Source organism: Megascapheus bottae, chromosome 5, assembly GCF_031878675.1.
Source record: "Megascapheus bottae isolate mThoBot1 chromosome 5, mThoBot2.hap1, whole genome shotgun sequence".
Lineage (NCBI taxonomy): Eukaryota > Metazoa > Chordata > Mammalia > Rodentia > Geomyidae > Megascapheus > Megascapheus bottae.
In genome coordinates, this window is record NC_143513.1 from 51,554,542 (window position 1) to 51,568,737 (window position 14,196).

A 14,196-nucleotide genomic window follows, 5' to 3' on the forward strand; every position below is an offset into this window, starting at 1 on the left:
CTTGCATTTCCATATTGTTTCAATACTATCAATACTATCTTTTCAAACCAACTTGGGAAAAAATATAAGATTCACTAAAGTTTATTTCACTTGTTGCATTTAATAGTTTTGTCTTTTTAGGCTCTAAAAAAACACAACTAAAACACCCCCAGCTCTAGTTCTACCCCCACATTCCCATCCTGTTTTTGCATAGTAGTGAGCATTTTCAAGTCTAGGTTAGTGGAAATGTTCTGTTTGTTTTCTCAAACGTGAGTAACCAAGCTTGAATTTGCAGGCTCACATTACAAATTATTACAGGTTTTTAGAAGCACATGTATCAACAACTGAAACAAATTTTCATTTTTGGCTATTGGTTAGTCAGAGCAAGTCACTGGATTTCCAGCCAGGCACCAGATGTTTTTTTTTTTTTGCTGAGAAGGAAAAAAAAAGCATTAAGAGCTTTTAAATCTTACATTATCACTTTGATCATATACAGAATAATAGTGACATTTCATGCTTGGAAGCTGAGCCTTCCTTCATATTGACAATATATTGCTGAGTGGATTAACTACCATATAACCACTTTAAAGGACCAGAAAATACAGTCACAGCCAACAAGGATATTTTGAAGTTTGAAATGATCCCTATATAAATAGAACAGATCAGCATAACTTTGGGATAAAATTAGCCAACAGTTTGTGGACTCTTCAGTCTGTGCCTGTTTGCTGGGTGCTGCTCTCCTGATAAATCACAGCAAGGCTCACTTTGAGATGGAGCTGAGGGTGGACAACAACAATGTTCCTATCAAATCTGGAGCTACCAAGTTAGTGAAGAGAAAATTCCTGGAGGCACTAAAGTCAAATGATTTTGCAAAATTGAAGGCTATTTTAATTCAAAGGCTAATAGATGTGGACACAGTTTTTGAAGTCGAAGATGAGAATATGGTTTTGGCATCTTACAAACAAGGTAATGAAAAACATGAGGTATAATTGTAAAATTGATAAAAATGGATTTTTTAAACAAACTAAATTAGTAGCACCTAATGTTTCTTTAAATGTGTATGTAAAAGTTATTCTGAATTTTTATCTATGGTTTCTTTTTAAGCTGGAATGCAAATTAGTAATATATGTCTTTATTATGTGCATGTTTCTCTGTATATATATGTATATATTTCTCTATATATGTATTACACACAGAGACACACACCCATACAGCACAAAAATTCTACACAGTCGCATCTTTTATTTTCTGTCTTTTTCTCTGTGCTTAGAATTTGAAATGCTGGACAGTAACATATGTGTTTATAACTTTTCTTGTAATTTGGATGACATAGGATAAGTAAAATATCTCTAGATTATTGCTGAGCAAACTTAGACCTTATCTAGACAGCGTGGCAGGCGGGGGGGGGGCGGTTTGGGAGATGGCTGTTAATTCTCCGTTAAAGACAAATCATTTCTATGTCCTTATGGATAAAAAAAGAGGTTTAATAATTTGAGAAAGCTGTGCTGAAGGCACCTTGATAATCTTCATCATTTTAATGAGTTTCAGTTCAAGCACAAAAGCTAAAGTCAGAAAAACGAAAGGTTAACTTTTTTCTCCCCTGGAATGAAATACTAGATCAAAATTGTACAAGTGCTTAATGCAAAGTATCTGCTTTATACAAAACTAAGAAAAACAAAAAAAATATGAATGAAACTTTTTTTAGCAAGAGATATTTTTTTGGTCTTGGAACCAGTGCTTAAAAAATCAGAAATAAATTCGCATGCTGATTCTAATTTTCCAAGTCAGCTAGTTAATGGGGGAACTTGAGGAGTCAGGCCATCTGGTGAGTGGGCTGCAAACAAATACCCTGTTCAACATCACTTCTGTTTAAATAAATTAGATGATAAGCTCTTGTGTAACACGTTCAGAGAATGGGTTTCATGTTTAAAAATGTTTTCTATTCCTATATAAAATCATCAGTGCCACTGATTTCTAGACACAAATGTTAATTGTCTGTTTCTACAGTAATTTCACTAATTCCTAATAGTTATAAAGAAAGTATAAGTTGAGGCCAATTACTTACTGTGTTTGTGATTTGTGCTTAGGGGATTCATAAAAAGTTGGCATTGCTGTATGGTCTGAAGGATGAAGAAAAATCTATATGCTTTTTTTTTTAAGTTGATAGTGGCTCTGCTAAAAAAACGATTCAATGCTATATAATTAGATTGCTTTTATCTGCTGGCTTTGTTTGGTGAAGAATATCTGAATGCTAAGTACATTTAAAAGCTGCTGCTGTTGTTTAGAAGCTTATATTTGTGCCTAATGTAAAATAACTCAGGTTTGAGTCAGTGAGTAATTTATTTGACCCTGAGTCACGAAGACTGCCTTTTCTCATTTCCTGAGCAGCCAAATCACAGAGGTCCTGCAATGGTTCTGAGGTTTATCAGAAAGGAACTTTGAGGTGCGGTTCTCAAGCCACAGAATGTTGTTATTTCTTTTCTTTCTTTTTAAAGTTTTTTCTGCTGCTTCTAATGGTGGTAAAACCCTTGAATGAGAACAAATGTATTTTAAAATTTATTGTCAGGATGAGCAGTTATAGTTCTCACAGAGCTGAATTTTCCTTCACACTAATGGTATTTTCAGTGTTTGGACTGTGAGATGTGGGAGCATTCTTGTCTTATGTATGCCAAATGGGTGTCTTCCCAGAATTAATAGGATTTGTGGTCATACCTTCAGGGTATGCACAGGAAATAATTGTGTGTGTGCGTGTGTGTGTGTGTGTGTGTGTGTTCATGTGGAAAGGCAATGTCTGTTTAATAAGAACATGGATAGAAGACTGCGTCTTTAGTCATAAAGCTCCATTTTTTTGGAAGTTACTGGAGAGTTTTTCCCCAGTTGATTGCAGCATAACTATCAATCCTTTCAATATTAAGTGGGGAATGGAAGAATTGCTAAGTACAGTATATCCTAAATCTAAGTGCTTATATCAATTTCTTAACTCACAAAGGAATTTTCTGCTAGTGGAGTAGTTAGTTAGTTCACTTGTCAGTGAGCGCTTTTTGAAGATTATGAAGTATACGTGGTTAGATTATAAAGTCTATAAGACTTTATTAAAATCAGACCTTTTGGATGTTGAACACTTGTACAGACTGCTCTTTGTTGTTTGAAGTATGCTTTAAAAACTCTATAAATAAAAGTAAACAAGAAAAGTGTACAAATTATAAGTTGTGGCTTGATGAGTTTTCACCAAACAACCAAGCTTATATAACTATCATCTACATAGAGAAACTGAAATACTGTTTACTTTCAAAGGATGAAAATCCAAAGCTTCTAGTTGTTTTTGGCTTACTTAGCAAGGCAATGTGTTAAAACTTTATGAATCACATGCTCATTTTAATTTGTCTTATGATTCTAATAATATAATTCTGTATTTAATCTTTGATTATCCTGAAAGAGATTAACAGTAGTACTATCAATTCATGTTTGCATTTCCTCCAAAATATGTTGTAGCATTTGCGTGGGATTTTGAAAAGGAATTGTATTTTATTTCTACGTATAGTATATTTAAGCCAATATGAAAATAAGTACGGAATTTTGGGGAAAGGTTCTTAGCTTTCTGCAGGCAAGAATATCAATTCAGGATCTAAATATTGTTTCCCCAAATCCACAATCTACTGAGTACACCAATATGGATTTTGTGAGGAAGACAAAAGAAATTTGGAATTTCGATTTTACACCTCCCGCTTGTGCTAAGACCCTCTAGAAGACGCTTTTCCTACCAGCCCTGCAGAAACAGATTTAGAAGTTAGCCCCCAAAGCCATAGTCATACTGTGGTAATGTGCCAGTGCCTAGTAAGTATTCTTAAAGTCAGAGAGGTCTCACTTTATGTTTTCAAGTTCTTTTAAGTTTCTGCATCAAGTCTTCAGACAGGACCAGATTGTATTATTTAAAAATAAAAACAACTTTTCTCATTCTGTAAAATAAGGAATAAAAAAATATGCCTGCTAGCATTTGAGAAACCTCCCAGGAAGAAATGAGTGACAAAGACATATTTCTTAAAACCAAAACCAAGTAAGGAAAGTAATACTTATCCGATGATCATTTTTAAATAGGAGTGACAGTAAGAAAACACAAATATATGAATGATTTTTTTATTAAAGAATTTATTAACATAGATTTTTACATCATATTTTGAATGGCATGTTCAACAAACAAGTATTCAAGAAGGGAATCTCTATATACAATCACAGGCTCTTAATTTTTAGAACATAATCACAATTAGGCTAACGGTTTGTATATCATAGATACATATTAATCAATGTAATAAAACTATGTCTATAGAGTCATAAGTTTTTATGTCTATATAGTTGTGTTTATAGTTCCCATACTATGTCCATATCATTGGGTATGCAAATATTGGGTCATCTCTCTCGCACTGTTTGGATCTAATAGCCATATATTAAGGATACCATGTGCCTTTTGTTCCTTTGGTCTTGACTTGTCTCACTCAACATGATTCGCTCTAGATTCATCCACTTCCCTGAAAATGCCATTATTTTATCTTGTCTGTTGGCTTTGTAGAATTCCATTGTGTGTGTGTATATATATATATATATATATATATATATATATATATATATATGGCATTTTCTGTATCCATTCATTTGCAGTAGGGCATCTGGATTGTTTCCATTGCCTGGCTATTGTGAATAGTGCAGAGATAAACATAGCTGAGCAGGTGTCCTTATCATATATTAGGTTATGATGTTCAAGGTAGATGTCCAGAAGTGGTATGGCAGGATCGTAGGGAAGGTCAATTTTCAGGTCTTTAAGAAACCTCCTCACTGCTTTCCAGAGTGGCTGAACTAGTTTACAATCCCATCAGCAGTGTAGTAGGGTTCCTTTTTCTCCACAACCCCGCCAGCAACTGTCATTGTCTGAGTTCAAAACCTTGGCCATTCTTGTTGGGGTAAGGTGGTATCTTAGGGTTGCTTTTATTTGCATTTCCTTTATGACCATGGATGAGGAACATTTTCTCATATGCTTTCCTGCCATTTTAATGTCTTCTTTTGATAAGTTTCTTTTTAGTTCCCTTGCCCATTTAGTAAATGGTTTGTTGGGTTTGGGGGAGATTAGTTTCTTGAGTTCCCTGTAGATACTGGATATTAAGCATTTGTCAGATGTATTATTGGTAAATATCTTTTCCGAGTTGGTTGGCTGTCTCTCTACTTTTGTAGCTATGCTTTTATCTGTGCAGAAACTTTTTATTTTTAGGTAGTCCCATTTATCGAGTCTCTCTCCAATCTGTTGTGACCCTGGGATCCTGTTCAGGAATCTTTTGCCTGTGCCTATGAGTTCCAGTGTCTCTCCTACTCTGTCATGTAGCAGTTTCATGGTTTCCTGTCTGACATTGAGGTCTTTGAGATAATCCACTTTGAGATAATGCTTGTGCATGGCAAAAGGCTAGGGTCAATTTTTAGTTTTCTGCATGTGGCTGCTCAGTTTTGCCAGCACCAATAATTGAATAGACTGTGTTTGTTCCACTGTATGTCTTTGGCTCCTTTGTCAAATACATGTTGACTATAGGTATGTGGTTCTATTTCTGGATCTTCTATTCTGTTCCATTGATCTTCTGGTCTATTTTTGTGCCAATATCATGCGGTTTTTGTTATTATGGCTCTATAGTAGAGTTTGAAGTCTGGTATTGTAATACCACCAGCATTGCTCTTTTTGCCTAGAATTGTTTTGGCTATTATAGGTCTTTTCTTGTACCATATGAACCTTTGGATTGTATCTTCTATTTCAGTAAAGAATGTCTTTGGGATTTTGTTGGGGATTGCATTGAATTTGTATATCAATTTTGGCAGTATAGCCATTTTCACTATGTTGGTTCTCCCTAGCCATGAGCATGGGATGTCTTTCCATTTCCTAGTGTCCTCTTTAATTGCTTTTGTTAGGCTTTTATAGTTTTCATTAAATAATTCCTTTACAGCTTTGGTTAAGTTAATTCCTAAATATTTTATTCTTTTGGGGGCTATTGCGAATGGGATCATTTTCTTGATTTGGCCTTCTGATTGTGTATTGTTGGAGTACAAGAAGGCTACTGACTTCTGAAGGTTAATTTTGTATCCTGCCACTTTGCTAAAGTAGTTTATTAATTCTAGGAGTTTGGGAATGGAGCTTATTGGGCCACTCAAGTAGAGGATCATGTCATCTATGAATAGGGATAGTTTAATTTCTTCTTTCCCTATGTGGATCCCTTTGATGTCCTTTTCTTGCCTTCTTGCTCTGGCTAAGTGTTCCAACACTATATTGAAGAGAAGTGGAGAGAATGGTCATCCCTGACTAGTTCCTGATTTTAAGGTGAATGGTTCCAGTCTTTCACCATTTAGTATAATACTCGCTTTAGGTTTGTCATGTATGGCTTTAATTGTTTTAAGGAATGTACCTCTTATTCCTATTTTTTGTAGTCTTTCAACATGAATGGATGTTGTATTTTGTCAAATGCCTTCTCCGCATCCAGAGAAATTATCATATGATTCTTTTTTTTGCATTTTTATTGTAATTAGTAAAAGGGTTACATGATATTTGCCAGATAGAAGGTGCATTAATTCACGTACATTGATACCCTTTCACAGATTCTTATCCTTAGCTCTACTGATGTGATGTATTACACTGATTGATTTGTGAATGTTAAACCAGCCGTGCATCTGTGGGATGAAGCCTACTTGATCGTAGTGTATAATTTTTAAAATTTGTTTCTGGATTCTGTTGGCTAGTATTTTATTTAGGAGTTTTGCATCTGTGTCATTAAAGAGATAGGTCTATAGTTTTCTTTTTTGTTGGGTCTTTTCCCTGGTTTGGGGATGAGAGTAATGTTAGCTTCATAAAATGAGTTTGGTATTGCTCCTTCTGCTTCTATTTGTCAGAATAGTTTCAAGAGTATAGGTGTTACTTCATCTTTTAACGTCTTGTAGAATTCCGCAGTGAAACCATCTGGACCTGGGCTCTTTTTGGTTGGCATTTCCCTGATTGCTTCAACAATTTCATTGTATGAAATTGGATTTTTCAGTTTGTTTACCCCTTCGTTGTTCAATGTGGGCAGCCTATATTTATTTAAGAAATCATCCATTTCTACTAGATTTCCTTGTTTCATTGACTATAGGCCCTGGTCGTACTTATTCATAATGGACTGAATTTCTTGGATATCAGTTGTGATTGTTCCCGTGGGGTCTCTAATCTTGTTTATTTGAATCTCCCCTCTCCTTTTTTTGATTAATCTTGCCAGAGGTCTTTCTATTTTTTTTGACTCTTTCAAAGAACTTTTTGATTTATTAATTTTGTGTATAGTAGATCTTATTTCAATCTCTGATATTTCTGATTTTATTTTTGTTATTTCTGTCCTTCTAGTTGTTTTAGAATTAACTTTTTCTTGCTCCTCTAGGTGTTCAATTTCTTTTTTAGGTTATTTACATGCTCTTTTTCTCTCTTTTTAATATGTACTCCTAATGCGATAAATTTGCCCCTTAGAACTGCCTTTGCTGTGTCCCATAAGTTCCTTTGTGAAGTCTCTTGATTGTCATTACATTCAAGAAAATTTTGAATTTCTTCTTTGATCTGATCTGTCACCTAGGAGTTATTCAGAAGTGTGTTGTTCAGCTTCCAAGTGTCTAACTGTTTTTTGATTCTTACTGCATTGTTCAGAACTAGTCCGACTCCACTGTGATCAGATAGAATGCATGGGATTATATCAGTCCTCTTGTATCTGCTTAAGTTTTCTACATGAACTATTATATGATCTATTTTGGAGTGTGTTCCATGGGCTGCTGAGAAAAATGTATAAAGTTTCACCGTTGAATGGAAGACTCTGTACATCTGTTAAGCCCAGCTGGGCTATGGTGTCGTTTAAGTCGATGGTGTCTTTGCTTTTGTTGAGTTGACCTGTCATTTTGTGAGAGTGGCATGTTGAAGTCCCCCACTATAATTGTGTTTGAGTCTCTTTTGTTCTGTAATTCTAAGAGAGTTTTCTTGATGAATTTGGGTGCTCCCATGTTGGGGGAGTAAATGTTTATAACTGTAATATTGTGGGTATGGATTGTGCCCTTTACTAATATGTAGTGGCCGCCTTTATCTTTATGTACTGATTTTACTGAGAAGTTAATTTTGTCAGAGATTAAGATTGCTATTCCTGTTTTTTTGCATGATGAATGATTTTTTAACAACCAGATATCATGAGCACTTCAATAGTCAAAAGATAACCTGGTACATAGTTGACTCAGAGGCAAGCAGAAAACATTTAGAGTGAAAGCAAACTGGAAAGAAATCTCTATGTTAACTCCCAAGGACCATTTGATCTATTTCTCTGATGGCCTGCAGACTGCAGTATGAGCAGCACGTGTAAAGTTGTTCCCACAGTTTTTTTCCAACTATACATTTTGACAGTTTTGTGAGCTCTGATCCATTAACAATACAAGCAGAATATCATATTTATCTCTTTGGTGTGAAATGCTTTACTCAGCGAGGTAATCAAAGTTCTTTTATCAATCAGTTTAATGCACTCAAAGTACTCTGTTTATGGCGTGTGCCCTCTGGTTCTTGGATGGTAAGTCATATTTTTAATTAAAATAATCAATGAATGATTTCCCTTGAAAACTTTCTGGCAGGTACTCTGTCTACTTTACTAAGTAGCATCTGCTATCCAAATACCATGAAAGCTTTTATTTCTACTCTCCTAATAAATATGCTTTATCATCTAATAGATTTTTTGCCAGAAATTGACTTTCCTGTGATCTTATAACCACGCTAAGGTTCCTTTTCCTTCTCAAATGCTATTTTTTTTTGTTTTTCTTTTAAATTTGGCATTTTAAGCTTGCTTTCCTTTTTCCTTTCCCGGAGAGGACTTGAAAATGGTAGATATTAAACAATGATTAAGACTGGTGTGTCAGTCTATAATCTTCCTGGACTCTGCAAACAAGTAGACAGCAGAGTAAATGTCTGCTAATCCATCCATGAGCAGTGTGTGTAACCTTTGGCTGTAATCACGGGCTCTGCCTTTGTGCGGTTTCTGTGGCTTAGATCACAGTGTAGTTGATAACTTTTGCAGAGCCTGGGCTTAGCTGAAGTTTTACAAGAAATATATACATTCTTCCCAAACTCTGGAACAGAACTAACTCCATCTTTCAGAGGGTAACCAAAACACCTTATTGCCCTTCTTGTTTTTTAATTGTTTTTCCTTATTGCACTTCTTTTTTTTTTTTTTTTTTTTTTTTTTGCCAGTCCTGGGCTTGAGCTCAGGGCCTGAGCACTGTCTTTGGACTTTCTCAAGGCTAGAGCTCTACCACTTGAGCCTCAGCACCACTTCCGGCATTTTTCTATGTATGTGGTACCGAGGAATCGAACCCGGGTCTTCATGCATGCTAGGCAAGCACTTTAACCACTAGGCCAAACTCCCGGCCCCATCCTTATTGCACTTCTTATCTCTATATTTTTGCTTGTATTTCCTTACCTTATTTTTCCAGTGGGTGAGCTTTCTATCCAGCTACATGATCATCTTGCTTTGGTGTCCGCTTTGAATTCTACACACATGAAACACACTTGGGGAATTGGTCTGCATATTTTTGTGAGGCTAAAACTTTTGAAATTCCTTTGGAACTTTCTATCAGCTTGGAAGTGAACTTTATAGCTTTCAGATCATAGATTGCTACTTAAAGATTTTACAGGGATGGCATGTGAGAGTTTGATCTCTGTTAGTACTGATTTTATGCACAAAGATATTGTCTTCTACTTAACCTACATCAGACAAATTTATACATTTTCCCTCATCTTTGATAAGCAAGCTTTACTGAGATTCTATGTCTCCTGCATGCCGATAATTGATGATATTATGGTGTGACTGACTTAAGTAGATAAAGCATGAGTGGGGAAAGTGAAGGTGGCTGTGGAGATTATGAATGCGTATGGATGTGGCTTGTTTTTGAGTTGGTCCTGAGGGATTTGTATGTAAGGAAAGGATCTGTACTTTCCTACTCTCTGTAGCGAGGCTCTTCTGACAGCAGCCATTGCTGGACTCAGGCTGTGACTGTGGGGCTGCATCATGGGTGGCTTACACTTAGAGGGGGGCAATCGTTTCTTGCCATACCTACCTAGTAGCTCCAGGAAGGGGAATATTCTCTCCCATTTCCTGACACCTCTGATCTTTGCCCAGTCTGTGCACAAAGGTAGACTGACAGATGACATGGTGGGGCAGGGAGAGGCTGGGGAGGGGTGTTGGGAGGGGTGTTGAAAAAATATTAAGAAGAAATCACATTTGTACACCTGAAAATCCTGGGAAAGGATGATGTGAGAAGAGTATAAAAGAACACATCTGGGCTGGGAGTTTGGCTTAGTGGTAGAGTGCTTGCCTAGCATGCACAAAGACCCAGGTTCGATTCCTTGGTACCACATGCATAGCAAAAAGCTAGAAGTAGTGCTGAGGCTCTAGTGGTAGAGCTTTAGTCTTGAGAAAGTCCAAGGATAGTGCTCAGGCCCTGAGCTAAAGTCCAGGACTGGCCTGATCACCTCACTGGGTATTCAGTGACCATTGGCGGCGGTATATGAAGGACAAATTCTGATCCCAGGATAGGATCACTATACTGTTCATGATAATGGGTGCAGCCTCACCTTCCATGTTTGAGATCACCTTATCTAACGGAGGACCCGATTTGGTCCTTCATGCAAACAGGTATACTTATGTCTATATGTGTATGTCTACATGAGCTACCTATTGAGCTAAAGCCCCAGCCTCATTTGAAGGCTGTGATTATAATACATACAGCCCCTTTGCCAAGGATTACTCATGGCTCAATGCAGCAGGCTTTCCTGTTTGGCTAATGACTGACTTATCCAAAAATCCTTTTCCCTACACTGCAAGCAAAATTCTGCAGTCCAGCTTAATAATACAAAACAGGCTCTATTCTGTCTATTCCTCTTTTCCCCAGGGTGACACTAAGGTCCCTTGTTGTCCCCAAACCTACACTCATGCCCAGGGAGGAGAAATGAGTTATATGCACAGCTCCATTGTGGGGACTGGCTTCATTCCAGGAGTGGATGGTCTGTGAACCTGGTTACTGGCTAATGTTTATGATTATAAAAATCATGGATGAAATGGACTGAGAAGCCAAGGACAACTGATTTATATAATAAAAAGGTAGAAGAAATTCTTTAGGTGTTTCTGGGAATTTGGAGCAAAAAAAGATAAACAAGAAAATGTATTTCCATATCAGAGATATGATATATTATCTATGGATTCAGGATCTTCCTTTCTTTATGATTTGCAAAGCAGTCTGGGAGCTAAACCTGCTCTGCTTCCACAAAGACAAAGATAGATGGAAAATTCGCATTGCAGATATTCTGAGTTGGACTACAGCAGGTGACTGATGGCTTTAGCAGGCTGAAAAAGTGGCAGTTTTCTCATCTAAAAAATAAAAGATTTGGACTGGGTAATCTTCCCTCTAGTACTAACATCCTGTGTTTCTTTGATTTTACATCAAAATGCTGTTTTCTTAATCAGATCTCTGCTGCTTTCTTTCCGAAATCATTTTTCTTCCCATTGCAGAAGCAGGCTGGGCTTTCCAATCAGCAGCAACACAGAACTATCTAATCTTCTCTGATAATCAGTGGGCAAAACTTTCCCTTGGTTTTCAGATTTGGAATCAGTTTCTCTCCAAGAGAGTTTTCACAAATTGCTCATTGAAGAAACTGACAATTTAAATGAAAATATATTTGCATTAGTGTGATGCATTCATTACCAAAAACAAGCCGCATGCCTGTACCTTATGATTTCATTGTACACTGTAAATAGAAATGTATGAACACAGTACACCACTTTATTGCACACTTATCTCTCTACACACATGTTATATGCACAAACATTAACAGTCTCTACTTGTTATTTCCTAGCTCAGACTATCTGAATACTGTCAACCTAAGAACACATGTAGCTCTGCTAGGAAAAGCACACAAATACTGTCTTCTCAGTGACTGAGATAGTACGCTACTATCTTAAACTTAATTCTACTAACTGAGTACAGATACATACAAATATTTAGATACTTCCTCCTGAAGGAGAATCTGAATGTTAAGTCCATTTGCCCATTGACATTAGTGGAAATAAATGAATTTCTTTTGAAAGAGTAGATTTGGATAAGGAATTTGTGAGAAGGAGAGAAAGCAAGCTAGACAGAATTCTGAATGGAAAAAGCACAGAGAAAGAGAAAAAGTGAGACAGAGAAGGGGAGAGAGAGAATGGGAGAGAGAAACTAGAGGAAAAACTGTGTTATGGAAAGAGAAATTTTGAATTAGGTTTATTTATTCCTGTGGGATAGATCAGCATTATTTGTAATCCTACAAATGGTATCTTTAACTTAAATTCTCCTGGAGAGAGACAAAGTTTTAGTTGTAATATTTTTCTAAGAAGTAAAAGCCAACCAAGAATGTGAGGATCTGAGTTCAAGCCCCAGCACAGGAAATTAAATAAACAGATAAATAAGTGTAATGGATGAATAAGATAGTAAATATTCATGTTACTACAGACAAACTCAGTGACAAGCATGTTCATGTCTTTGTCTCCCATCCTACATGTTCTTCTGGGAGGCCATTACTATAACCAGTTTTTTGTTCAAGGTGTTTAAAATATATTTTCATAAGCTTGTATGATATACGTAGTCGTCTGCTGATTTTAGTCTACATAGAACTGCCTGATTCCTTTTAATATCCATACAGTACTCACTTGTATACCGGTACTATAATTTACTCTCCTATTGATGAAAAATCAGGTTGTTTTCAATTGTTTAACCTTTGGGAACAAAGCTGTAGTGTGTGCAAGCTCTTATCTGTGGCCAGGTTATAAAACTGACCACTCCAGAACAACTTTTCATAGCATGTATTGTAAATAATATTCACTGGAGTCTGCAGTACAGAGATCTTTTATTGCGCTGCATACATGAAACATTCTACTTGTGGTAGGTTTACTAAAATGGAAAACTTTTAAGACCTGATTACAAGCTCACCCTTTTTTTTCATTTTAGTTTTTATTTTTTATATTGGGGCTTGAATTCAATGTCTGGACACTGACCCTGTTGTTTTTTTTCCCCTCAAAACTAGCACCCTACTACCTTGAGTCATAGTGCCACTCCTGGTGTTCTGGTGGTTAATTGGAGATAGAGGGTCTTGTGGACTTTTCTGTCCAGGCTGGCTTTGAACTGTGATCTTCAGATTTTAGTCTCCTGAGTAGCCAAAATTACTAGAACAACAGGCTCACTTTAAATGTGGTCCTCACCCACAGATTGCCCTGTATAGTTGTTCCTCACTCTTTATACAGGTTGGTGCCAGAAGTAACCTAATATTCTAGATAATTCTGATCTCATGCACTCCATGAAACACAGCTTTCACTTCCCATTGCATTTTTATTGATGTGATTAAGATTATAGTAGTATTTTGCCAATTCCATTTATCTGTTGTCTTATTTTAAGAGTATTGTTAAATCCCTACCTAGGTCTTCTGACCATTAAACCATATTCTGCTTACTTTACACTTGTTAGTGGAATATCTAAAGCCTAAAAGCAAACTTGTGATTCAACCGTGTTTAAGTCCATTTTGTTTTTGCCCTCTATGGCCTCCTCTTATCATCATTATCTCCTCTTTATCTAACAAATGTCCATTTCCCACTCTGAGTTTAAATGCAGTAGCTCATGGATGGTATTGATATGAAAAATGTGTAGTCACCTGAGCTATAGCTAGTCAAATATGGAAATTAAGGATTAATTTTGTATATTAAAATTTTAGGTCAGTAGGAAGTGGGGGGAAAGGGAAAGGAGGGGGAGAGAAAGAGAAGAAGAAGGAGAAGAAGGAGAAGGAGAAGGAGAAGGAGAAGGAGGAGGAGGAGGAGGAGAAGAAGAAGAAGAAGAAGAAGAAGAAGAAGAAGAAGAACAAGAACAAGAAGAAGAACAAGAAGAAGAACAAGAAGAAGAACAAGAAGAAGAAGAGAGGAGGAGGAGAAGGAGGAGGAGGAGGAGGAGGAGGAGGAGGAGGAGGAGGAGGAGGAATGAGAGATTCCATAATGTAATGGAAAATATTTATCTAAGCTCCTAGCTCTAAGAACAACTATTCTTTTTTTGACTAATGAACATGTTCATATTTTGTGGGTATAGTTAAGTATGCCATACATCAGCTTTTCCTGTTTGCTTTGGCTGTAATTT

At 36.5% G+C, this 14,196-nt stretch overlaps 1 protein-coding gene across 1 annotated transcript in view; it reads left to right on the forward strand.

Annotated features, from left to right (window-relative positions):
- Positions 1-749: 749 nt before the first annotated feature.
- Asb4 (ankyrin repeat and SOCS box containing 4) overlaps positions 750-14,196 on the forward strand; it is a 47,916-nt gene continuing 34,469 nt past the window's right edge. The window contains exon 1 of the mRNA XM_090332350.1: positions 750-945. Coding sequence (XP_090188476.1) covers positions 750-945 — 196 coding nt within the window. The remainder of the gene's footprint in view (positions 946-14,196) is intronic.